Raw genomic sequence first — 26,705 nt, 5'->3', positions numbered from 1 at the left:
TGATTTCCTGATTTATTTTGAGTTGCCTTAGTCTTTGACCATGGCTAAAGACATGGCTTGCACATTGTATCCCCCTTAAAGAAAACCACTGAAATCTGTCTTCTCTAAAAACTACAAAGCCCAGCTGTTTAGGAAATCATTTAGGCTTTTTTAAAAGTAAAATTTCCATCTTTGACCTGATTTATAACATTTACATTAGAAGGAGCAAATTGGCTTTAAATGGGGTAGAAAAGTCCAAAAGTATTGAGGGATGGACTAATACAATTTTGGTCGTTTCATTTGATTGTGCTGTTGTGTAACATCTATACAGAATAACACCAGTCATAGCCTTTATTTTGAAAAGTGATTTTTCCAGGAATTGTATAGCTTTATTTGATAGCTGAAAGAGGAGAGATGACAGGAAATGAGGGGGGAGAGAGATGGGCCACGAGTGCGCCTGCAGCCTTTTTACAGAGAATTGTGTTCTGAAAGAAATACATTACCAACTGAAGAGTTGGCGGCTCGAAAGAGATTGTAGGATTTTCTCTGATTTAGTTGTATTTTTCTGATATTTTTGATGATTGAAACTTTTTTTTTTGTCTTGAAGGTAAAGAGCTTCATTGAGACCCAGCGTGCACTTCTGGCTGAGATCCAGAATGGCTGCAAGAGGAACTTCATCCTGGCAAAGGAGAAGGAGGAAACAGAGCAGAAGATGAGGCAGTCGGCATCCATGGCTGAAATCGCCACAGAGGATGGAACCACAGAAGAAGAGGAGCAGCCAGCAGCGGATGAGAGTGGAGGCACAGAGGGGAAAGCAGGCAAAACAACAGGAAAAGAAGAACAGCCAAGCAGCCAGGCAGGAGCGAGCGCTGAGACAGTTGTTCCGAAAATGACCCTGGAGTCAGATTCAGACACTGAGGATGAAGAGGAGGAGGTGGTGACAAAGTCCACTTCTTCCACTCGCTTAAACCAGCCTGCTCCTCAAACCCAGAACCATCCCCTCAGTGCCTCACATACGTCCTCGTCCACCTCGGCCTCACCTAACGGCAGGCTGAGTGTCATTTCCAGCATCACCGTCACGGAATCCACAGCTCCTCCAGGCACCCCTCCATCCCCTGGTCGCTGTATATCTGTCTCCAGTCCAGGGAGGGGTCATAAGATCTTCATGGTAACGCGGGTGGAGAGCCCGCCTGAGCAGCAGCTGTTACAACTCCAGCTGAGCAAACCTCCAGCTTCCAGCCAGGTTACAGAGGCATCAAAGAAGCCTGCAGATGCGAACACACCCATGACACAGCAGACGCCGCCGCCCTCATCCCAAACACAACTGACACAGGAGGAGGTGAAGGAGAGCTTGCACGCTCCGTCAACAGACTGTAAACTGATGGAGCAGAGTACTGTAGCGCCAAATACAACTCTAGGGCCACAGTCTGCCAGCCAACCCACAGAGGATGAGACTGCTAGCACTTTAGACCCAGAAGTGACGGACCCAAGTCAACAAGCACCAGCCCTGCCTTCAGAGTCCTCATCAGTGCAGCTCACTGAGGAGGCAACAGAGAGCACTGAGAGCCCCCAGCATGAGCCCACTTGTGTAGAAGGAAAGAAGGAAGAAGATGACGAAGTTTTTAGAGAGGTTGAGGGACAGATGATCCCCCCTGATAGCACAGAAGGAGAGTGTAAACAGTTGGACGAACTGAGTCACACTCAGATTAGTATCCCCGTGGGAGAAACGCAGCAGCAGCAGCCGTTAACAACAGCTCTCGGACAGCTACAGAATGAGCTAGAATCTGCATCAGAGGAGAAACAGTCACAGAAACAAACAAAGGAAGAAGAAGAAAAAGAAGAGGAGGGGGCACTGGAGGAAGAAAATAAAAAACCCAGTTTGACAGAGAACGAGTATAGCCAGCCAAGCCAAGAGGAACCATGTCAAACTGAGGCAGATGAACAGGGAGCAGAGTGTGTTCTCTCTGTCCAGACTGATCAACAAGCACCATCTGTCACTCGAGGTGGAGCTCAGGAGTCCAGTCCTCCAGCAGAGGAAGCCTCAAAGAGTCCCGAACCTGCCTCGGCTGAAGTGGAGGATTCACCCGACGAGAGCTCTGCAGATGAGGGCGAGTGTTTCGCCGAGGCTCCGGAAGAGGAGGAGGAGGTCATCAGTTCAGCTCTGCCCAACGGCCTCAAACCTGAGTTCTCCCGCCATCTTCTCGACACTGAAGGTCCCAAGCCCGGCAGCTGTGTGATGGAGCACGGTGAGTTGCTGTAATCACTGATTTAGTCAAATGAGAAGTTGGTTTTGGGTCTGAGTATCATGTTTGGACTTGTGTGCTTTAGTGAGTGTCAGCTGTGGACAAGACCTGGAGGAGCTGCTGCTAGAAGCCAGTTTGGAGACAGGAAGAGAAGCACCATGAGGCTGAGGGGTAAACATTTATTTTATTCAATCAAAAAGTGATGTAGTCGTGATCATGTACTGAAACAGGGACTTCATCCTGCAATCCCCAATTTACTGTCTTCAAAAGAGCTTTATCCGTGTTCTTGACTTCATGCTGAACAAGCAGATCTCTATAGAACTTCATCAGATAAAACCTCATTACAACGATAAAAATCCTGTCTTCACTCCTATAATTAGGCTGCCTTTCTTTCCTTAAACAATATCCAATTGGTGTGTAGTTGACGACAGTTTTATGGATCATTTAACAGAAAGTTGTTCAGGATTTTGAATCTTGAATATTCAACCCATAACCTGATAACAAATCGAGATAAACCGTCATTTTGCTTTGCCGCATCCTGCTTTTGCTACAGGACCAGTGTAGACTTGGTGTATGATGATATATCAAAATAAAATAGTCTTCGAATGACTTGTTTGAAGTTCCAGACACTGGAGTGTGACTATTTGTTGATCCCACTCTGTTCAAGCAGCACTCAGAGATCATTCAGTTGTAAAAGATATTCAGAAGCACTAACCACAGTTACATTATGTCACTGACAACGATTCTACTTTCTAATGTTCCCTCTTCTCTTCCTCTCCCACAGGGACTGTGAGGACGGGTGAAATCAGCACTCAGATTGTTTGTCTGGCTCTATTACGTGACTGGTAGCCCGACCATGTTTTTGCCGTTTCTTTGACTTTACCACCAACACAACCTTTCCATAAAGGACCGAGGACGTGGTGTTACAGTCAAAGCTTCACACAAGCAAATTATGGACAAAATCATCCTCTTGAGCTCGGCTGTGACAATTAAGGAATCCTCCACATCCACACTACATCAACCACTGACATACACGACCTACATATGCACATAAGAAGAAATAAAATCACCCTGTTATCACTACATTTTGTCAAACTGCAGTCTTTACAAACAAGTAGCCTCCTGCGAGTGAGGAAGAAGAGAGATGGGGGACATCGGAGGGAGGATAAAACACTAACCAAAGACAGAACAAGGACCTTTCTCACAGCGCTACTTGCTCTCATGTGTAGAAATAACTAGCAATTAAAGTTTATGTCACAACACACACGCACACACAAAGACTTAACGGTGATAAAGATAAACGTGGGGTTGACGGCACAAGTCAGAGGACAAAATAACGGTGACGGACCCTGCTGAGTGGACCTGCTGGCTTTAAGCATTTGTTCTAGAGGTGGACGTAGGTCACTGTCAGAAGCTTTTATATCCGAGGAAGCTGAAGATGTTAACGTTTCTGTTTAAATGTCAACGTTTCATGTCTGTGTCCCCCACTCTCCTGACCATTCTCCCCCTGCGGTAAATAAAAAAGAAACTCTAAGGGACCTCTGCCAAAGTGACCTCCCTCCCGTCTGTTTTCTCCTCCTCCGCTCACTTTGGCCCCTCAGGTATCCCCCCTCCGGTCCTCAGATATGACGTGGAGGAGCTGCAACTGTTCGTCACAAAGTCAGTTATTTGCTCCCCAGCACTTCTGCGAATGTTGAAAAGCAAGACGTCTGCTTCGATTGAGTTATTCACAGTTAAATGGGAAAAATATATATTTTGTCCTTTTTATTTTCTGCAACTTCAGACACTATTATTGCTTTTGTTCAGTCAGTCCTTGTTGTGTTTAGCAGCTCCGTCTCTTTCCCCCTCCCTCCGTCTTACTCTTTTTCTGGTACTCTGTGCCATCTCACCGCTCTGTTCACACTCATCATGATTCATGTTGCCTTCAAACTCACCACTTCGGACTCAGTCTTTTTGTTTGGCTGCTTTCAGAAATCATTTATTTTGTATTTATTTTATAGCTATAAGAGCCTTTTCTGATTCATTTTTCCTTGTTTCTTCTTCATTTTATCTTTTCTTTTCCAATTTGGGGTTGCTTTTAACGATAAGCCCCATTTTTTGATGTATATTTCAGATTCAAATTAGAGCAAATACGTAGTTTTTTCTCTTTTTTTTTTTTGAGGGGGTGATCTGTGTTGGGAGAAAAGGGTAAATATGATTGAATGGTTGGACCGCGGTAGCAGTCGGGGTGTAGTAACGACAGGAAACACAAGGATGCAGCAAACAGCAACAGTTTACATCGAAGTCCTTGTTGCGTTAACGCCACAGACACAGACACACACAAGAGGGCGCCAGTGGCTGTGTTATTTTTCCTCCAGTGGCAACAGAACTGGGCAGCATCATGTGCAACAGGCGCTGGTGTCTCTGTTCACATCCAACTCCTGTCTTGCATTTTCCAGATCAAGTGGTAAAACTTTACATGAAATGTCAACGTGTTTGCTGTTCTACCCTGCTTTGAATTCCTCCCTTAAGCAGACACAGGCAGGTGTGTTGTTCGTTTGTTTTTTTTTAATTTTTTTTCTTTTCTTATTAAAAAGGAGCTGAATTCAACCCTCCTGCTCCTCTCCACCCAACAGATAGTTTGCCCCCCCCCCACACACTGTTTGTTATGCTTTAATTTTTAGAAATTTTTAATAATAATTTGTTAACTTAATTGAAATGTGCTGGTAATCACAAAGATATGTATGGCAAAATTTGTTCCTCTCAAATAAATGCATGTAATGACGAATGACATGACTGAATGTTTCATCACTCAGTCTGGCTCTTCAAAGTGTCTCAACTCTGCGCACAGCTGGCAACGCTTTCTAATATGTGATCTTGTAAACTTCTGCGAAAATGTTCAATTTGATGCCAAGTCTTTATTTCACTTCTTTGAAAACAATCAATAGAAAAAGGTTCAGTTCCTATTTACGTTCATTGTCATTTTCTTTTGATCTGTACCAAAGAAAGATGTATATTAGCTGCGATTAAAACATAAATGTGAGAGTGAGTAATCGATACTCAGTAGTTGCAGTGAGGCAACAGACACTTCATGGGGTAATAAATCCAAAACCTGCCGATGGTTCCCAACTTGTGGACTGAAAAAACAGGATTCTGCGCGTCAGAAACTTACAGTACTTGTATGATGTGAAGATAACGTTACAGCAATGAATAAAGGATAAGTTCACCCCAAAAATGAAAATTCCATCATTATCTACTCACCCTCCGTGTTGATAGAAAAGTTGGGTGATGTTTTGTCGTTCTCTGTAGTTTCTCTGTTAATTATTCGTCTTGTGTGATTTTATGTCAAAATCAAAATCTCAAAGAGAATCATAAAAATCAAAAGAGAACATATTTTTGGTGACTTATCTTGGACCCGGGCTAGGTTTCCTTATTTATCCGACCGATTGTAACCTGAGGTGACAGGCTTACCCCGCTCGTCTTGTAATATTGCACTTGTCCATTAGTTCGTGTTTGTAACGAGCAGAGCAATATCACTGAAAGAGATGTTTTGCTTTTTCAAATTTTTGTTCAAAGAATGTGTTTGAGATCTAATTTGTTCGCTCCAACATCAGTCGATCAGAGTTGTCACAGATTATCCTGAGGGGGATATGAAGGACTGAACCAAATGTCATAGTAGTCTATTCACTTGCTGTGTCTTGATTCAGGGTCTGCATCCTTCGAAGGACCCGGCCTTTGCGGCCTTCAAAGGTGAGTCCTTCGGAGAGACCTTGTTAACCGCGCCAACCTTTATTAAATGGGACGGTCTAAGCCTTTGGAGCGTTTCCTGGTTGCGTCACCAGATGTTTTAGCCCTTACGTCACGATTTCTGCCACCCAGTCCCGCGAAGGGGACGATCTACGCCACGCGATGTCACCATTTTCTCTCTTTCTTTCTTCTTTTTCGGACACGCAAAGAATCTTGGGATACGAAGGATAGTAGCGGAGCATCCCCCAGAAACGGAAAAGAAACAGCATTTCTGGGCTGCATTTGGAGGAGTCTTCGAATTGGGATATCCTTCGCACAGCGTTGTGACGTAGCAAGTAGCTGTCAGGAAGTTTAACTAAATCTGCAAATATTAACCTGATGGTGGCACCGCAGGAAAACTCAGTGGGTCACCAAAGGGATCTATCATCTTTCCGCCATGAATTTGCGTCCAGTAAATTCATGACATTCCTGCAATAGTTGTTAAGATATTTCAGTCCGGACCATAAGTGGTGCAGCGGTCAGTACTGTCGTAAAGAAGTGCTGCTTGCACGGCTAAAGAACTACATACGTAATGTAGAGTAAGGCAGGATAAGATGTTTTTGCTCTCCCGAATTCCAATCTGTGAATCTTGGACAAATGTATTATCTTCATTCCTTTTAAAAAAACGTATTCCTTTAAAGCAAAGACAACCACCACACCGCACAGTCGGTAGGACCTTCACTCCCTCAGACCAGGGCAGGTGGGTTCATGTCTCCTGGAGTGGAGGGAGTGTAGTGGCGGCAGGGAGGCGAGTTCAGGGTGGGAGCCGTGCTCTGTGCACTACGTGTTACTGTAAGGTTTTCTCTGAAGGAATTCCAGACTGCATTAATCCACTCCCTCTGCAACAGCACGGGGAGAGAGATTATGAGATGGAGTTTCTAAATTGGGATTTTACGGAGCCTTCAACCATTACAAACAACCACTGAGTCAAATGTCTCAATCATGTAACAGAGTCCTTTGGTTAATGCGGTTTCGTTAAATACTAAATGATTTTCTACCTGCTATACAGACAACAGTCTCCTAGAAACCCTTTTTTTGTTAACTGCTGCCTGATTCTGATCGCTGACAACTGGTTTCTTCTCTCGAAGGGCAGCATGAGCACTTTGATTAAGGTGAGAGAAAGATTGTGCTTTTGGATAAATGTGTTTCATGCTTCACGTCCCTTAACTTTTCAACAAGTGGAGCAACAGTATGTAACTTTTGTACCTTAAAATATCAGCTTCTAAATCAGTGTTACATTTGTTTACTTCAACATACAAGTTTCCAACATAAAACGTTGTTAAGACGTAATGAATTTTGCTTGTAGTCAGTACCCACATTAACCTGGGATTCTGTGTTCACTACAGTGGTGTTGCACTCAGAAATTGTGCAAACTCACACAAAAATACCAATTCCTACATACTGTTGCTTTAAAGTTACCTTAATTCTTTCACTCAGACTTGCTCGGACTCTCTCTCTCTTCATACTTTGATGTGTTTTCCCTTTTGAAACACTTGTGTGTTTAGAGTTTTGAACAAAGGGGGTTTTTGTCTGCAGCCAGGCTTAGACAAAACATCCGTTCTACAAAACAAAAGGGTCTCATATCACAGTGAGTTTAATCATTGCTGTTTTCACACACACAAACCTGCCATACAGTGACTGTATTTTGCTTGTGTGTCAGCTCAGAAACATTGTGACTTGTGGTTCTTATAACTCAACAGGAGGCATCATGGAGATATGGTTGTGTTGGAATTCCTGTAAAATAAATTCTGGTTGAAATAAAACATTTCCTGACATCCTGTCGGCATACTGTTCTCTGTTTTCTATGACTCCTCTCCTTCAAGGCTCAGTCTCTGTCCACACTGGTGTGAAACGTGTGATGTGTGCACCTCGGGGTGAACAGCTGAAGAGTCAGTAAGGGAAGGTGACACTAGTGACAATATTCACGAGGAGCGCATTGTATAATTGTATGTAAAATGGCCGCTTCAGGGCATCAAACGACATGTTGTCAATCATGTAAAACTCACTAAATCATGTAATTCAAGCAATTTATATTCTGCTTTTCACTATTCCTACGAATAAAGAAGGCCACTCCAGGTTTTGTCATTTTCACCCTTTTTTTTTTTTTTTGTTGTTTTCTTCACTGGAATCTCAGGACAGACATCGTTCACTGTACAGACTGTAAAGCCCACTGAGGCGCTGTGAGTTTGATTTTGGGCTATGTAAATAGATTTCATTTCATTTCATTTGCGACTGAAAACATCACATGAGATCGGAAGAGGAAGTTATTCCTCGATGGATCTTCAGGGAATAAATCAAAGGAAGTGAAGTTATTTTTATTTCAAAATAAACGACCTTTGTCAGCGACATTTTTAATGTCATTTTAATCAGATATTTGATTCAAGCTGCATGTACATTATATACATGGTTGCATTTTAAATGGTAGAAAAACATTATTTTGAACTCAAAATACAGCAGTTTCCTTCGATACATGACTGTGGGGACTAGTAGTTCTGTGGCACTTGGAATGAAAAAAAAACAAATTGCTGAACTGATAGCCCAGGAGGCAGAAATTGTTCGAATAATCTGTTGTTTTATTATTAAAGAATGTTTAAAATTGTAAGTCTGAAGTGTTTTTCAGGTGTAATTTTTCTGTATAGGCGAGGGACAAAAACATGGAGAGACTCAGTGACAGACGAGGCAAATTAGAAAAATTAGCTCGACAGAAGAGATCAGAAATATAAATCAGATGAATCAATAATCTGTCTCTTCTTTTCACCTGGACAAAGACCAAGTAGGGGATTTTATTTTGAAAGTTATTTCAGGAAGTGGTGCAGCTGAATCTGTTTAACTTGATGATATGTGAACGAAGGGAAAGCTTTCACTAGAGGTGAGTCTTGTCGGTGTCTCTCTGCTTTTCCGTCTTGTTTATTGAAGTGCCATATATGATGTTTTATCGTCCGTCATCTTAAACACAGTTTTCAGTTTAGATATGATTGGATAGGCCTGTTTCTATCTTTGTTTGTTGTTTGGTGCAGGCCCGGCTGTTGCATCAGTCTATACAGTATGAAATAATGCAAATATGACAGAAGGTTAACAATACATGTGCAGTGTGACAAGATTCAAAGACATATTAACAAACAGAATGGCTATCCTAAACACAAAATCTACAATATGCTCAATGAATAAGGATCATATGTCAAGTTGTTTTCAGTTTTGGTGTGTCTGTGTGTGTGTGTGTGTGTGTGTGTGTGTGTGTGTGTGTGTGTGTGTGTGTGTGTGTGTGTATGTATATGCCTTTAATGAAAATGTATTTTTAAACTTTATCCAGAAAACACTTTTTAGACTTTCCAACCTTTCTAACCTCTTCCTGTTGTCTCCACCAGGTTGTTTTGCTTCCCAGACACGGATCCAGATCTCATCATGGTCCGTCCGGGAAATACAGGAGTTGGCAAAAGTGCAGGCCACCCCATAAACGGTCAGTAAGTGAATGACCTGACTGACTGTGCATCAGTTCATCAGCTTGTCTGCCAGAGTTCAATTTTATGCTATTGACTTCTACACAATCCCACTGTGCAGTGAGTGAAGTAGGCTACAGGCTCCAAACAAACCTCTATGTAGATTTATATTGTGTACACACAAGCCTAATTTCTTCTCTGGCAGTTAAACAATAATCGTGACATGTAGGCACATCCTCTGCATATAAGCACTTCCCTCTGCTCCCAATAGAGAGAAATAAGGTTTTTTTTTTTTTTTTTTTTTTTTAAATTAATACCAGTTTATGTGGGAAATGGTTTATTCATGTTTTTTGTGAGTCTACAATTTCGAGTAGTCTGCAGTCTGCTTATTCCAAAGGGGTTTTGCGCGACCTGCAGCACTATAATCTGACGTCTCTCTGTGTTTTCTTTCCTCCAGATGCACATCCCAAGACAGTCAGGAGGATTGTGCTGCTCGGTCTACCTGGAGTAGGAAAAAGTGCATCAGGAAACACCATCCTGGGGTCAGATCAGTTTGAATCAGACTGCTGCTTTGATCCGGTCACCACAGAGACTGCCTCTAAATCAGCCATAGTGGAGGGTCGTCAGGTCACAGTGGTGGACACTCCAGGATTCACTGATGAGGTTCTGACCCTTGAACAGCTGTTCACGGCGATCAGGCAGTCGTTGGTAAAGGCCAGTCCAGGACCACATGCCTTTGTCTTTGTGGTCAGACTCGGCAGAATCGCACCAGCAGACGTCCGAATGTTGGAGCATCTTCCAAAAGTGTTTGACAGCGACGTTTGTAGTGCTCTTCAGTACTCCATGGTCCTTTTCACTCATGGAAGTGAACTGAAAGGCAGGTCCATTGATGATTTTATCCATTCCGGGTCCAAAAATGCTAAACCTGTGTTAAAACTGGTCTCCATGTGTGGTAATAGATTCTGTGTGTTGGAAAACGGAGACAAGAAAAACAGAGAGCAGGTTAGAAACCTTCTGAATATGATAGATGTGATGGTCGACGATAATGGTGGCCAGCACTTCACCAATGACAGGTTCAAGATGGCTGACAGGGTTAAAAATGAGGGAAGGAACCTGTCAGCTGAGACAATTCAAACGAGTGAGGCTGCAGATGGGACAGGTCTGTCAGCTAGTGACAGACAACTATCTAAATTCGTATACGATCATTTATATGAAATCTTCCTCATTGCAGCAGGCCTGATACTTGGAGGTGCAGCTGGAGCAGCAATCGCAGTCAAATATAGCAAAGTTGCGATCGTCATTGGAGGTGTAGTTGGAGCCGCAGTTGGCACAGCTGTTGCTGTAGGTGGAGTCAAAGTCAAAGCCAAAATCACAGCCAAAGTCACAGCCAAAGCCAAAGTCAAAGTTACAGCCGAGGCTGAGGCTGAAGCCATAGTCGAAGCCGAAGTCGAAGCCAAATTCCCACAGGATTCAGAGTAATCAAAAATGAACAAATAGCATGCAATACATAATCATTGTGATATAATATAAAGCTCATAGACATTGGATTGGTTGGATGGGGGTCAATCGTGGTAAATCCTGACTCTGGTAATTGGTCAACTGTGTGGGGTTGAGAAAGTAGGCAGAGTTTTAACTTCTCTCTCAACTCTGAGGCTCTTTGTTCGCGGGAAGTCTTGCAAATGATGGCGGCTGTCTAGACAGCAGCCTGTAATCTTACCACAGATGGACTTCAAAATGTGCAGTACAACTGACATCAGAGCGTTCATCAGCAATGGTGGGGTTTTTGGGGGGGTTTTTTAGTAGTTCAACACAAATTAAACCATCAGCTGCTTTGAGTTCTTTAGTGTTTTGTATTTGTTTTTTATTGAAGCTTCATTATTGTGAGCGTGTTAATTGATTATTTTAATGGATTTTTGTTTTGTGCTTTTCAGTCTTACAGTTATGAGTTTTTGAGTCTTTGTTTGACCTTTGAGCACTTGAACAATCATAAAGAACTGATTTATCATTTATAACTTACCATCCACATCGCTTTGTTTTGCTCATTTGTTGATTCTCAATCTTAAACATCTGCTGAAACAGTTTTGTTGGTAGAGCTTATAGACATTATAACCTTTATCTATAAATCACTTTGGCTCTTTCTTTGTGAGTGGAACTTCACATAAATGATTTAATCTTGTTGTTTATCTCATGGTGGTGTCAGTTTTCATGAGGGATGACGCAAACAGAATAAAGATGTATTCAGATGTAAGTACTCATTAACTGTGATAAAGTCCGACACATTTTCTCACATAGATGATGATGTGTGTATGATTCTAATAAATCATTCACGTGAAACCTTCCTTTCAGTCCTGAACGTTCATTTTCGGCTCTCTGTTAAACGTGATATAGTTTTGACCTGTAGCGTCTGTGTTTAACTAGAGGAGCAGTATCTCCGAAAGAGATGTTTGCTCACATTTCTTAAGAATTAGTCTGAGTAGGTTTACATGCTTTAATTTTCAAAAAACACATTTTTTTCATGAGTGCAGCACCCTTTTCACACTGTGTCGCAGTGTTCTCTGTGGGAGAGCGCAAACTCCCTTTTGTGTGGCTTTTTCACTTTGCAGACCATTTACATGCACAAAATTCTGCATAACACAGTAAAGGAGAGGCCAAAACCTAAAAAGCACAATATGACCCTTTTAAATTTCTTATTATTGGCCTTACTGCAACATCGGTCCGAAGTGCTCTAGAAATTAAAATGTTATGCTGGTGCTGGAGGAAACATCTGGAGTCGCCAAGTTTTAATAATGTATCCTGGGGTGGATGTGAATGTCTGAACTAAATTTCATGAAAATCCTTTCAACAGTTCTTGATGTATTTCACTAAAAATTACTAATAATACAGAAAAGTTAATCCTTCATCGTCTTGCCAACATGACTCTCCGTCCATAATTTCATTCAATTTTCAATGGATCAATTTATCTGTTCATTCCTTTACAAATGTATTCCAAGAAAACAAAGAGTCTCACCACGAGCACCGCACCCCACAGCCAGGAGGACCTTCACTCCTTTAGTCCAAGGCAGGTGGGTTCACGTCTCCTGGAGTGGAGGGAGTGTAGTGGCGGCAGGGAGGTGAGTTCAGGGTGGGAGCCGTGCTCTGTGCACTACGTGTTACTGTAAGTTTTCTCTGAAGGAATTCCAGACTGCATTAATCCACTCCCTCTGCAACAGCACGGGGATTATGAGACAGTCAGAAGTAATTTAACTAGGATTTTATGAAGCCTTCAACACTTACAGATCCCACATAATTCAAATGTGTCTAACATGTAACACAGTCCTTTGGGTTTTTGTTTTTTTGTGTGGCTTTCCGATCCTGTTGATGCAATGGTTTTAGAGATTTTGTGAAATGAGATCACACCTATTTTATTTACTTGCAGAGATTTTGATGAGAAGATCAATGCCACTCTCATCACTTTGCCTTAAATATGACACTACACCCAGCAGCCAATTGGCTTAGCTTAGCATAAGGACCAGCTGGTGGCCTTACAACTTCACAGTGACAACAAAACTTAAGAAAGTTGCTGCTCCCTGTCAATAGTCTAGAACATTCCCCCCTGCTCTTTTTTTTATCATTCTTTTTTCATTGTTCTTTTTTTTTTACCTTGGGTAGAGCCAGGCTAGTGGTTTCTCTCCTGTTTCAAGTCTTTATGCTATGCTAAGCTAAATGGCTGCAGACATGAGAGTGGCATCAGTCTTCATCAAACTCTCAACATTACAGCAACTAGTGTGTTTCCCAAAATTAAAAACTATTCCTTTAATCATCCTGTGACCCTTTAAATGGATCTGCTGCTGAAGTTTTGGCCTTCGTCGAAATTCTCCATCTGCTTCTCTTTCATCATCTTCTTCTTCCTCTAAACATTTGCACTCACTCTTCCCAACCTTCCCTGTCTGTGCAAGTGTTCCATTTTCTGTCACTAATACACAGTTTCACCACCACAGAAACTTTGATTTAGAGCTCCTTTTATTTTCTACTCAGATCTTCTCAGCCTCACTTTGATATTCTTTCCTATTAGACTTTAGAGCACTGGTTATTTTAAATCCATTGGTTGACAAAAAAAAGTGCAAAACTGCAGTCAGGCTCAGACAAAACATCCAATACTGCAAAAGAGAATCATCTCATATCACAGCAAGTTTAAGCCTGTCACTGAATCACACATATGAACCTGCCATGCAGTGACTGTATTTTGTTCAGGGTGGGTTTAGCACCAAAACATTGGGACTGATTCTTTGGAATCCATGGGGGAAACCAAAGGGATTTGATTGAGTTGCATTTCTGGGATTCCTGTAAAATGAATTCTGGTGGAAATAAAACATTTCCTGATGTCCTGTCGGCCTCCTGTTACCTGTTTTCTGTGACTCCTCACCCTGAGGCTCAGTCTCTGTCTACATACTGTACATATGAAACTTGTGACTGCACACCTCAGGTTGAACTGTTGACGAGTTGTTGTGGAAATTCTCCTTTGTGAGGTAGAGAGTTGCTAAGTCTCCGAAGAATCTCAGACTTCAGCGTATGAATCAAATCTCGTTTAATGCAATGTGACATTCTCCCTTCCTCCTCCTGTCCTTACCATTAACAGGAAGTCTATGTAATTTCTCACAGAGTCAGTGTGCCATTTCTCTCTAAGAGGTTGTTATTTTAGATTCACAGACAGGCAGACGAGCCAGTTTCATTTCCTTTTTTCTGTGTTTCTGGCATTTAGGACTGCAGATCATCAGAGTCATATCTGCGCTGATGGAAACACAAATGAGTGTTGGCAGGGAAGAGGAAACAGTCCAGAGCGTTTTGGCAGGAAAGAGGAAACAGTCCAGAGCGTGTTTTTACAAAGAAAGTGGCAACAGCGCTAGTTGTAAAAAGATCTTCTTACGCAACACAGGCTTGTTTTTGACCTGCAGCACATCGGTTACAGAGAGTAAATATCCTATTGTCAATCATCCCACAGAAAGGCCCAGGAGGGTTTCTACTTTATCTAAGAGAATCTAAAGTACATAATAGTCTATATTAAACCAGTTCTAAATTAAACAGAGGCTCAAACAGTTTCAGCACACTCTGTTCCAACTGTTGCTGACAGATTTTACATGATTGGAAGGCTAGGGCTCACGCTATCCTGGGTAAAAAGTTAGCATCCTCAGACATTGAAGTATAGAGGAAGAAGAGTATTGTTTGTGGATACAGCAAATCAGCCCTTGTATTATCGAAAAAAAGTAATAATAATCTTAGCTGCTCTAAATATTGAGCTCTACTCACTGCATGCTACAATTACAAGAGCAGTTAGCAGCTAAAGGCATTTAGATATTTACTTCAGGTGGTAATGGAGACAAGGGATGCTTGATATGGATTTTTTTTTTCAGCCAATATACTGATAACCTCTAATTACCTGCTTCTTACAGCCAATACCGACAATAAGGTCACATTTTTTTAATTTAAAAAATAGCTTCATGACCTGTAATTTATGCACTCCTGATGGTAAAAAAGCTGAAGAAATAAGATTTATTGTGTTTGACCTATAGACTGTCCGGACCTCTCCAGACACTTGCGGAACACGTATTGCAAGTTTCGTCCACTCCAGCGACGATGTGTTTGGCTCTTGTCTACACTGCCTGTGTCAGCTCCCTGCCCTCAGGGGTTTTCTGTTATGTAAATGTTCCAGTATCAGGCCGATAAATCATTAGTCCGATATATATCGTGCATCACTAAGGGAAACCAGACCAGACATAAAATCCAAATCCAGTGCTCCAAATCTGTTAAATGTGTAAGTAGGCATGTTGTGTTAAACGTGACATAGGCTAGCTTCTTCATGAGACAGTGTGTCAGCATTGTGTTCAGATTGTTCCGCTGCCTCCAAGTGGCAGAAACAGTTCTACAGAATTTCGTCAAAGATAAGCAGCGAGCAGGTAGTGCAACAGAACTGAAAAATCAGCTCTGTAGGTGTCAAAGGTTTGGCCAGGCTGCCAGGTCTGTGGCCTCTCTGACTGTAGGGGGACTGTGTGGCAAGTGATCAAATGCTTCCTCACATGGCCTTTCCTTGGGCTTAGCTGTGCCTCCGGAATGTGCTGGTATGCTGGTAGAACAGTAGGGATTTATCCGTGGTGTCAGCCCATATCTGGCCTGTTGATTCGCAGACCAGTGGACTGCAACAAACCCCTGCAACCCTGGCACACAGGAGCAGGGGCTGATGGGACTGCAGTACCATCTGCGGGGTCGTGAGTGCTGACGGGAGGACACGGCGGCTGCACCACCTCAACACAGCTTCAAGGAGATAATAAGTACTAAAATGAATACAGTTAGATGCTGTCAGTTAGATGAGAGGATTGACACTCACTCTCATCTTTGTTGGTTTGATATGAAGCTAAGTTGGCAAGTGAAACAACCAACCCGGCTCTTTCCAGTGTGTGTTATTATGGATCTGACCCGCCCTACTCTGCTGGGATCACTTTGTTTTGTCGTTTCAAACCTTTAAGCGCCAAAGTCGCAAATTTGCGACACAGCACTGTACCCAACAAAACAGCTGTTTTCTCCTAACGGGGGGTTACATGTCGTTCATACTCCTCACCACTAGCTAGCAGACATCTCTTACTTAGACCTTAGCTCATAAAAACGTCATGCTTCAATGCAAAATGTTCGAGGAAGTCCCATGCAAACTGTTGGATGAGAGACCGGAGACAGCGCGCAACGGAGCTATTCTGCTGAAGCGGCAATGGTGGATTTAGAAGTTATTGAGACGAAGTAAACGACAATAGCAAGCAAATAGTTGACACGTAGGGAAGTGATTGAGCTCCCATTCGCTGATTCTGATTCTGAAATGGAAAATCTAACTTTGGGAGATGACGGTCGGGCGATTAGTAAGCTTGCTAGTCGCGGTGCGTCTTTGTATAGCAATGGCGCTGCCGCGCAGAGCGAGGAACATGCATAAGCACAAACATACGACCCTTTGCCCAACATAGGTGGGAATGGAAATGATACACGAACTCGTATCAGTAGGGGAGTGAATGGATGTGGTAAAAGTAGCGGTGGTGGTGAGAACAGCGCTGGGACCAGCGTTAGCATTCACTCTTTCTACCGTGACGATCACGTAGCATCCATCCACGGCAGTGGTGCAGCTGTGCAACACAGCAGTGTTCACGAAGCACCGAGCACACACGAGTCCAGCTCTTCTCACAACACTAGACGGGATAGCAGGGGGAGACGTGGGCTAAGTGTCCATAGAAGGGCTGATGAGTTTCGTAGGGGAAACAGGGGAAGGCAGAACAGGGCTGGACATGATGATGATGATGATGATGATGGTAATGGTGGATGGGCTTACTTGAGAGATGAGGAAGTATATCAGGAATGGATAAAGCTCTCTGATGAGCAAATTGGATATTGTGGTGACAGAGCTATAGTTCTTATTGTCTGTGTGCCTTGCCATGACAGGCTCCACATTCTACAAATACTGCAAACTTTTATCTGGTAGATGGGCACAGATAAGGCCTCCGCAGGTAAAAGATGCCTACTGTTATATAATAATAATAATAATAATAATAATAATAATAATAATAATAATAATAATAATAATGATAATAGTAACAATGAAGAGAAGAGAAGAGAAAACAAGAAAAGGGAAAGAAAAAAAGACAAGAAAAAGAAAAAGTGTCCTGGGGGGGTTGTGGTGGGTAAAAAAAAGAAAACGCATACTGTTTACATGAGTTTTGTGGTGTAGTAATAGTTCTAGTTTACAACTGTTGGCTTAGAATTTACTTTTTCCCTGTTCACTTGATGTGTGGACAACATAACAAATGGATGGAGGGGATGAATATGATGAAATGAGTTCAACTCTCTTTCAAAATATCAGGTATTTCATGGAAATGACATAATCCAATATGGCCGCCACCATATGACGTCATAATATGCTAATTAGATGGGGAAATTTACTCCCAAGATAAACTTTAGGTCATTCTCAATATTTGTCTCATTTACACTTTGTCTCTATCTCAAACCATTTTCAAGCCAGAGCCTTCTGAAATTTAGATGTCAAAATCTAGTATTTTTTAAAATAAACCCCGGCGCCTAAAGGGTTAATTAACTCACACAGTTACTCTGGTAATGTCTGTTTTTCATGCAGTTTTGATAGAGCAGTTTATAAGTTGTGGTTTTGCGGGTAAGGAGATCCATAATAACACCTCAGAAGCTCACTATTTTTAAGGAAACGCTGATGCAAAAATTTAATAAAATGATTATTTGAATAGACATTACACACAGTCCAGCTGGTTTACCACTTCAGATGAGGTGTACACTAATGCTTAGCTTAGCAGCCACATTGAAAAATTTGCCTTAAAAAGGGACATTTTCATGGGAAAGGGGTCTCATTGCTTCCAGAGACTTTGATTATGGCAGACGAGTTGTATGGCGACATTTCTCTCTATCTTTTAATATTTTAAAACAAGTCCCAATCTGCTTACGTTGTTTGGGAGAATGCTGCAACTCTGTTTTGCTGTGAAGCTCCAGAAATGTTATAGACTACGAAACTTCACCTGACTTCCATTTAACACTCAATATAGTTTGTTTAGTAAGCTTTCGACGTGCCACTGTGTGGATTTTGTTACCTAAGAGCCAGGCTAGCCGTTTGCACTCTTTTCTAGTATTTCTGCTAAGCTAATTGTTTTCCTAGCTTTAGCTTCATACTTCCATTCACATTTGAGACTGTCAGACTTCTCACTCTTGGCAGAAAAGGAAACAAATATTTACCATAAACTATTCATTTAATATTCCCTGTAAGTAGTTTAAAAGTGAGTCTAGGTAACTTTTGAAATAGGGAATAACACATGTTTTGCCATACAAAGAGCTGGATTCACAGGAAATAGATAGGTAACTGAAGTAAATAAGTGTGTACCTTGTTTACTTCAGTTACCTGCACTCGGGGGTTTTGTGCTACACCCACTGGTCTGGTATGACCAGCAGTTTATGGTAGTTAATGTTATTAATACCTGTATGTATACCTTTATGCATTCATAACAATCAGGGTTTTTTTTAAGTAAAAAAAGGCATACATTTTATTTTTAAATGATGGTGATACAATACAAAGACCCACAATGAAGACAAGACATAACATCCGAAAAGACAAGCGACTAGTTAAGTCCGCAAGATGTAGTCTTTTTATATACTTATTCTGTTATATTTTTTGTGAAATGTAAGGCGTCTAATCCCAAATTCAAAGGATGTGGATGTAGATGTGTAACAATCCCAAATAATTTCGAATAAGGGGGAAAAAAGAGGAAGGAAAAGTTCATTGACATGCTACTTACAAGAATAAACAGCGTTCCCCTGCCTGTGTCTCAGTAGCACCGGTATTATTTGACATCATTGTCATATCCAAGTTATGCTCCCACCTTTATTTAATGGATTATTCTGATGTTCTAATTGCTTGGGGGGTAAAACTCAGTTGAGGCGCGCTTCAGCTCCAACATGTATTTGAAAGATCACAGGATCACAGGAAGATTAGATCACAATAAACAAACTCTTCTCTGGGGACTGTTTGAAGCTAGAAAGGTGGCAGGGTCCGCCACATGTAAACAAAGTAAAACAGTATGAAAGTGCGTTTTCCTTTAAGGTCTATTTCAGTTTATTCACTCATGATAATAAGGAGAGTTTGTTTTGACAAAAAAAAACATCATGAAGATCTTTCTCTTCTGATTAAAATGTCTTCCCCACAACAACAGAGTGCACCTTTAATATAACAGCCGCCCGCATAACATCACTCTGATTATTACTTATTCTTTATTAAACAGTCTGATGTTTTCAGCATAGTAAGGCAAAGTTTTCTGGCTGATCTGATTATGTAATACCAGATCTGGTATCTGTAATCCTGACATCACAATGGGGATTTAATTAGTACAAATTAGCTTCACTTGATCTGCTCCGAGAGTGCATGAGGGGTGGGTGGGCCATGCGATGTGTCCGCTAAAGGTACTTTCTCCCACCAGCTAGCTGAGGAGGGAATGCAAACAGGGATAACTGAGAAGAGGACGATACCACCCACCCCCTCCCCAGCTCACATGACTGCGATTACAGCAGAGGAGGAGTGTGCTGGGACAGAGAGAGGAGGAAATGAGCACCATGAATGACATTTTTCTGATGCCGGCGCAAAGATCACATCCAAGAACCCAACTTTCCTTTCATTGCTGCTGGAGGGTCGTCTTCTTTTCTGTGGTAATTAAAACAGCATAGATTGTCTAAAGTTGTTGCTCCCGTCTTAAATTTTGGATTTTCAAGTTGTGCAGATAGTTTGTAGTGTCTTTCATGTGCATGCTGGTTTATTCATGATTGACAGTGAGTGATCAAAGAAGCAGTCAGGTCATTTTAAAGTAAAGTATAAGTAGTAATACCTCAGTGAGATACTCTGTTGCAAGTCACTAATTTTGCTGAAGTAAAAGCACAAAAGTATTAGCATGATAAATGCACTGTACTAAAGATGGAAATTGATATGTTTTATTGATACTAGTGTCAATGTTGATTATACTTTTTGACTTAATTCTTTATCCATTCCCGATCAATTTTCTGTGTGGAAACAAAGTGGGCCTACACAGGTTTATTATCTGTTTTATCGTCTCTGATTCTGAACACAGTGTAGAAAAATTAGAAGAAAAAGGGTATGCGTGTGACTCAGGTGTGCAAAAACTCCACTGTTTGCTCCTCTGTTTAATTTGGAACTGGTTCTTAACTGGAACTGGTTCTGAATTCCCTCTAAAGTTGATAAAATGGGAAAATATTTCTACACCATTTGTTTAAAGTTTTTCTTTGTCAATGAAAAATATAAGCTTAGGTGCCTGTCTGATGCCAATGTTCTTACAACACAGCATATTTACTTTGGTTAACAAAGATGCTTCAGGCTATTGCTTGAGTTTCTTCCTCTTAGTCATGACTCCTTTTTGTTGCAATTTTCCACCCTTGCACTCTATGCTTTCAGTCGCAGGCATGAGGGTGCTACACTGGTGCATGCTGGGAGTGACCCTCCTGCTGCTGTGCTGCGAGGTCGCCATCAGTCAGGCTTGCCACTCGCTCATCATGCTGGTGGATGGTTTCCACACATTCTTAATCCTCATGCGCATGGCTCTTAATCAGGCAGGTGTGAAAAAACCTCCTCCCTCCTCTTCAGACTCCCCTGCGCCTCCTCCACACGCTTCCTCCTCCTCATCAGCTGCGCAGTCAGAGTCATCCGTCAAACCTCCACCTGGCACCCAGACCCTCCCAGATCAGCCTCAGCCTGAACTCTCTCCTCCAGCTCTCGACTGCAGTCTGTCATACAGTGACTGCAGGATTCAATCTTTAGGGACTTTCATTACCGCTCTCTGCCTGACCACTCTGTGTCTCTCCTACTTTCTGGAAGTTGGCACGAAATACATGGCACTGAAACCAACAAAGCAACCCCTGTTGCTTGTAGTGGTCACCGCTGTAAGTCTGGTCCATAAGATGTTAATGCTGTGGCTGAACTGGGATCATCAACAGGCCCCGGACACTGAATCTCATGTTGAAGTGAACCACAAAGGTAATGTAACATTACAGACGGATGACACGTTCACTTTGGCAGTTAGTGCACAGATATGCAGTATAACGATATGTGCTAGCATTTTCTGATCATACAGGACGATTTTTAGTATCTCTTAAAACAAGATTTGGGTTGCAAGGTTGTAGTTGGTGTTTATCCTCCTCCGGCAGGACCCTCGTCTGACTTGTTTTATCGCATAAGCTCATCATAGAGACAACTCCAAGGGCCAACAGCTGAAGTAAAATCTGTTTGTCCGAAACATCACGTTATTGTTATATTATAATTAATACTTACAAAAGAGGGTACGGTGATTATAAGAACATTTTATTAATGATGCATCAGTATTTCTGATAGCAGAACTGATGGTTTTGTAGAAAGTGAGAAACTTGTGACCTTTATAGGGAAGACGACAAGAGAAACAAGCGGGATAAAAGAGACAGAGAAGGCTCGACACAACGTGAAACTTTGCTCATTGTATCACCAGGGTCTCTACACATGAACATGAGCATTGAGAACATCGTTTGTGTACACAGAGTTTACTAAAAAGAAGGTTTTTGGACAACTCACGTTAGCGGTAGCATCTCCGGCATGCCGCCGTCATGGACCAAACAGGAAGGACAGTAATGGTGGTGATTTGGATTCTCAGAGACTTTGCAGGAATCTGTTCAAGATTTGAGGATCAGCGACAGCATTAAAAAAAAAAAAAAAGAAAAGAAAAAGGGAAAAAGGAAACAATCACACTACATTTAAGTTTTGAAAGGGGCAAATATAGAGCCCCCTGGTGTACAGAGCACCCTGGCGGGAAGTTACAAAAGAAAGCGTTTGTTGTGTATTTCACTGAGAATTGGTATCATTAAGGTCAACAACAGACAGACCGTGCAAAATGTGGATCCTGGATAAAACAATTTTTTAATTAAATTCCATCCAGGAAGGAGGCTTAATGATTCAATGTGTTTGAAATTATGAGAGTATAAAGGGAAATCCAAGTAATCTAATGGCAAAAGTGTTTATAGTTCGAATGGCTCACAAAGGTAGTGTGAAAAAGCCTACTGTCATACAGAGACTCGAGATGCAAAGAACTGCACAAATGGGGATAGCGATGCACATTTGTGCAGTCTATCGTGAACGAATGTATGGTTTTAACCTAGTTGTTAATGTGATAAGTGATGGAGGTTGCAAACGATGAGAGTTTGAGTGAGTAATTCAGAGTCTGCTAATCTTCTCACCACAGCACAGCCAGTGGAGTTAGAAAACCAACCACACCATTGAAAAAGTGTATGAGGAGATTTCAGATGCACGCTGAGCCCCTTATGCACTGCAAACAATACAGTCAGGGGAGGCAACATTAAAAGCTGCATACCTGCACCTGCTTTCAAACTGCTATGACTACTTTTTAATCAGGATTATAACGAGGCTTTAAAGGAGAAGTTGGACATTTTGGCAAACACACATTTTTGCTGAGAGTTAATTAAGAAGCTGAGTACCCTGTCTATAGGGGTTGAACATGAAACAAGAGTCAGCACCTTGTTAGCTCGAGTTAGCATAAAGACTGGAAACATGGGAACACAGCTAGCCTGGTTCTGTCCAAAGCTAACAAAATCCACCTAATAACCCCGTTAAAGGTCACCAATTAACACGTTTAGCTCGTTTGTTCATGTAAATCTGTACAAAAACCAAAACAATATGTTAGCTGTTTCTTTTTGTTTCCAGTCTTGATGCTAAACTAAGCTAACAGGAGGGTAGCAGTAGCTTCCTGTACAGACATGAAAGTCTAATCTATGTTACAACAGCTGATTACTTAATATGTGATTACCATGTATTTGACTTGTAGTTAAGGATTTTGAAGACCAATGTCATAGAGTGATGTAGAGAAGGTGTCTTTTTGTAGGCTAACCAGGAAGTTAGGATCACCCTGGTTCTCTCAACAAAAAGTCTATGAGATTTTTTTATTATTATTATTGGATTTTTGAATATTGGCATAAATAAGCTCTGTGGCAAACACAAGTTTATGACACTTGCACGTATTGTTCAGCAGGATGCCCTCCACACATGACCATAAAATAAATCGTTAGAATTAAAAGCTAATGTTAGGCTATAAACTTACAACACTAAAGTCACATGCATCACCACCACTAAACATCTAACCACCCAGTTACTATATATATTTTCTATGAATTGATAAATCTACAAGTTGTAAAGTTAGAGTTATCTAGATTGTAACTAAAGTTGGCCTGTAAAGACAGACTAGTGAGTAAATGAGTCTCCTTGCTTGCTGTGATGACATTTAATGTCTGTGACAACCTCAAATGTTTAAATGTGATTATTTCAGCTTTTTAGCTTCTTAATTGATGGGCAAGTGAATAGAAAATAAAAATCCGGAGGGACAATTTATCATATTTCAGGGTAAAAAACATATTTGATTTGATGTAGCTCATGTTAGCCTTTAACCACTTCCTAGCTAACTTTAGCAATTGATTACATCAGGAGTATTTGAATTTCAGGCTTAAATAAATGTGTCCAAGATGTGCATTGATATTTGAGAATTGATTTACACCTTTCCCTATCATATTGTGTAATACTTGGAAAGTGGTTGAATGCTAAACATGTTAGCTATTGTCTAATGGAAGCTAGCAGGTTGTCAAAAATGGCCCTTGATGGATTTTCACTAACCGCTTTACAGTTGCTGATCAATCGGGTGTAGAAATGATAACAGCATGTTTTATCCCTTATGTCAATGGACCTAAAACCTTGTGAATATGGTGTATGGAAGGCGATTCTGAACGCTGGTGTTTAGACAAATGTGGAAGGTCTGGTTTTTTCACCAGGCTTGAGTTAGCTTATGTTAAAGTACATATTTACACTGCATTATGTAATAATAATCTAGTGTGGCTGTCCAGGTGATGGTACCCCTGGGGCACTTTGAAGTATCTGCCAAGTGTGTATGGTAAAAATAGTGTATATTCAGCTTTAAGTAACATCAAACAGAGTCCATATTTGTTTTTCATTCCTCTGTTTCACTCTCACAGTCTGTGCTGAAGAGGAAGCCAAAGGTGAAGCTGAGCCAGGGCGAGTCCTCAGTGATGTTAGCCGCACAGTTCAGTCTGCTGTGGAGGCCTCGCTCCACAATGGGGCACTCGTCCTCTGTAACCCCCGAACCTCCTGCATCCCTGACACTGACTCCCCAGAACCACAGTCAGGAGGCGACACGCAGGCAGCAGCTCTGCAGGACAGTGGGGAGCATAGAGCAGAGAAGGATGAAGAAGTAGTGAGTGTTCATTCAGAAGACATCACAGAGATTTCCAAAGACAAAGCCTGCTTGGGACATCTTGGTAAGTAAGAGTCTAGCTCTTTAAAATCTATTTTAGTTATATAGAACATAAACACAATCACATTGCCTCAATGGGCTCTACAATGTGTGAGGGGCATCCTCTTAGACCCTCGATGCCATTGAGGAAAAACTGGACATGTTGAGAAAAAGATGGAAGAAACCTCAGGCAGAGTCACAAAGGAGGGATCTCTCTCGAGATAGACAAATGTGATGTTTTTTCTGATCAACATGTACAAAAGTGTTTGAAACGAACATGTTTTGCTGTGTTCTCTCCCTTCAGGCAGTGAAAAAGCATCGAATACCTCCCCAGTCTCCAAGGTATTGCATCACATCGGGAGACCTGTGCCAACCAGCCAGTGGAAAGCCTGTCTTTCGTCGTTCGTCTTTGTTGCTGTGGACCTTTGTACCCCCCTTCTGGCCCTGATCACCAATGTGGTGGTTCTGCTGATGGGCCCACAATGCTTTCATAGCCATAAATCCTGTAGACATTTAATTTACCTGGATCCTGCCCTGACCATACTGGGGGGGCTTGTGCTGACTGTCGCAGCTCTGCCACAGGTCAGTCTCTGAGAAGGACAGATTGGGTGGTTTGAAAAATATATTCATGTTGGTCATATTTACCGCAGCTATATCCAAACCTGCTGTTTCTGTTGTGTTTCTTCCAGGTGAAGAGGTACGGATTGCTGCTGCTACAGGCCACACCTCCACACATTTGTGTATCTGATCTCACACAGAGGATTGCAAGCATTCCAGGGGTGCAGAGTGTGCACGACCTCCATGTCTGGCAGCTATCTAAATCTATTATTGTGGCCACTGTGCACGTGCACTGCCATGCCGGCTTTCCAGCACACAGGTAAAGTGGAAAAGTTTGACTTTTGTACGGGTGGTTCTAACTTTTTATATCATGCCCACTGAGAATACAATTCATTCTGTCTTTCCTTGTAAAACGTGTCAGAATGTCGAGGCAAATCTCTACCAGTCTGTTTGCTTCCATGTCTGAAGTGCGTCTTACCTTTGAGCAGCTGTTCTGACACACTGACATTAACACCAAATGTATTCAAGAAAACAACAATTTATTGAATTATTATTTATTTATTTAAACATGTCAAACTTTACAAAAACAGTGAATACAAACTAAAAGATGCTACGTCTTCATCATCTGTGGAGCAAGTCGCCAGACTCCCTTAAACTAAAGCTTAACTTTGAGACTTGTTGCATCGGTAGAGACTATAAACTGCCTTCAACACATTCATAACTATGTTGGTCTACTTGTTAATTCAGTAAATGTTACACATGAAGATATTTATTTTCCTGTGTAAAAAAAAACAAAAAAACATTTGATGTAGGTGTACATTTGCATATAGAGCAGGGAAGTGAAATCTGATTGCAAGGGTTGATGACAGTGAAAGTATGATTGATTAAGAGAAAATGGTCAATGACTGACTTTAAATAGCTATATAGTTTGATAAAGTTTTATTTTATGCTTCAGATGGGTCACAGCTTATTTATCATCCATCCCTCCTTGGTGGTGGAGGTGTGCTCCACCACCAAGGTCACCAGGTCACCAGTCTACCACAAGCTTTACACTTTCAAACTTACACAGAAAGTTAATCATACTCACATTAATCCTTTACATTCTTGGGATGGTTACTGACTGGCTCTCATGAATATGTTTTTGTCCAGATAAAAAATGTTCAATGTTGGTTTTTTTTTGTTTGTTTGTTTTTTGTTTTTTTTTCCTTAAGGTGTTCTGATCTAATGTCAGCGGTCACAAAGGTGCTGCGGAGTGTAGGAGTGACCAGGAGCACCGTTCAGCCAGAGTTTGCTCCCGACTCTGAGTCCTCTGCAGGCAGTGTGGGTGACGCCTCCCCTGTCCTCCACAGAGAAGACCCCGCCCAGGGAGCGGACCTGGCCTGCAGCCTGGCCTGTGGAAAGGTTTGCACAGGGAGTATGTGCTGCTCTCCCGTGGAGGAGGAGACCCACGCCCTGCTGGCACCACCCGCTGGGGAAACAAAGGAAGAGCCTCAGACACTGGTTATCGAGAACACCTTTCTCTGAATGACAGTATACACCAAAGACCTGGAGAAAAATAAATTAATGATCTGGCATCCATTTAATGATGTAAAAGTAAAGACAGTGGATGTTATCCACCTCAAAACACTGCCTGCACATTATGTGCAAATCTTTTGTTAGTTTGAAGACATTAACATGGTGCTGCTCCAAAGATTTTTATGCAATATCATGTGAACCTCAGTGACAACTGAGGCAGTTTTCTTTTGTTTGTTTGTTTGTTTCCTCTCGCTTCTCATTAATGTATGTATTGAAATAAAACAAACTGTAATGTGACATATAGTGTGTCCCTTTTATTTCGAAAATTAGATAAAATATAGCATAAG

General features: G+C 41.6%; 3 protein-coding genes across 3 annotated transcripts in view; all 3 read left to right on the top strand.

Moving 5' to 3' along the window:
- Window positions 1-4,990, top strand: part of ppp1r37 (protein phosphatase 1, regulatory subunit 37) — a 42,059-nt gene extending 37,069 nt beyond the window's left edge. Inside the window, exons 11-13 of the mRNA XM_037119187.1 lie at window positions 587-2,225; window positions 2,308-2,393; window positions 3,007-4,990. Of these exons, the coding sequence (XP_036975082.1) occupies window positions 587-2,225; window positions 2,308-2,384 (1,716 nt within the window). The 3' untranslated portion in view covers window positions 2,385-2,393; window positions 3,007-4,990. The remainder of the gene's footprint in view (window positions 1-586; window positions 2,226-2,307; window positions 2,394-3,006) is intronic.
- Window positions 4,991-8,787: 3,797 nt separating this feature from the next.
- Window positions 8,788-11,763, top strand: LOC119013503 (GTPase IMAP family member 7-like). The gene is made up of 3 exons (XM_037088089.1): window positions 8,788-8,856; window positions 9,353-9,444; window positions 9,882-11,763. The coding sequence occupies exons 2-3, from the start codon at window positions 9,390-9,392 to the stop codon at window positions 10,901-10,903; spliced, it is 1,077 nt and encodes a 358-aa protein (XP_036943984.1). The 5' UTR covers window positions 8,788-8,856; window positions 9,353-9,389; the 3' UTR covers window positions 10,904-11,763.
- A 3,911-nt stretch (window positions 11,764-15,674) lies between these two features.
- LOC119011494 (zinc transporter 1) lies at window positions 15,675-26,589 on the top strand. The gene is made up of 7 exons (XM_037084665.1): window positions 15,675-15,726; window positions 19,420-19,645; window positions 20,403-20,981; window positions 24,008-24,310; window positions 24,590-24,867; window positions 24,975-25,162; window positions 26,055-26,589. The coding sequence occupies exons 3-7, from the start codon at window positions 20,411-20,413 to the stop codon at window positions 26,365-26,367; spliced, it is 1,653 nt and encodes a 550-aa protein (XP_036940560.1). The 5' UTR covers window positions 15,675-15,726; window positions 19,420-19,645; window positions 20,403-20,410; the 3' UTR covers window positions 26,368-26,589.
- The last annotated feature ends 116 nt before the right edge of the window (window positions 26,590-26,705 follow it).

Source organism: Acanthopagrus latus, chromosome 2 (genome assembly GCF_904848185.1).
Source record: "Acanthopagrus latus isolate v.2019 chromosome 2, fAcaLat1.1, whole genome shotgun sequence".
Classification (NCBI taxonomy): domain Eukaryota; kingdom Metazoa; phylum Chordata; class Actinopteri; order Spariformes; family Sparidae; genus Acanthopagrus; species Acanthopagrus latus.
Note: the sequence above shows the minus strand (reverse complement) of the source record. Positions and strands in the feature narration are given on the sequence as shown.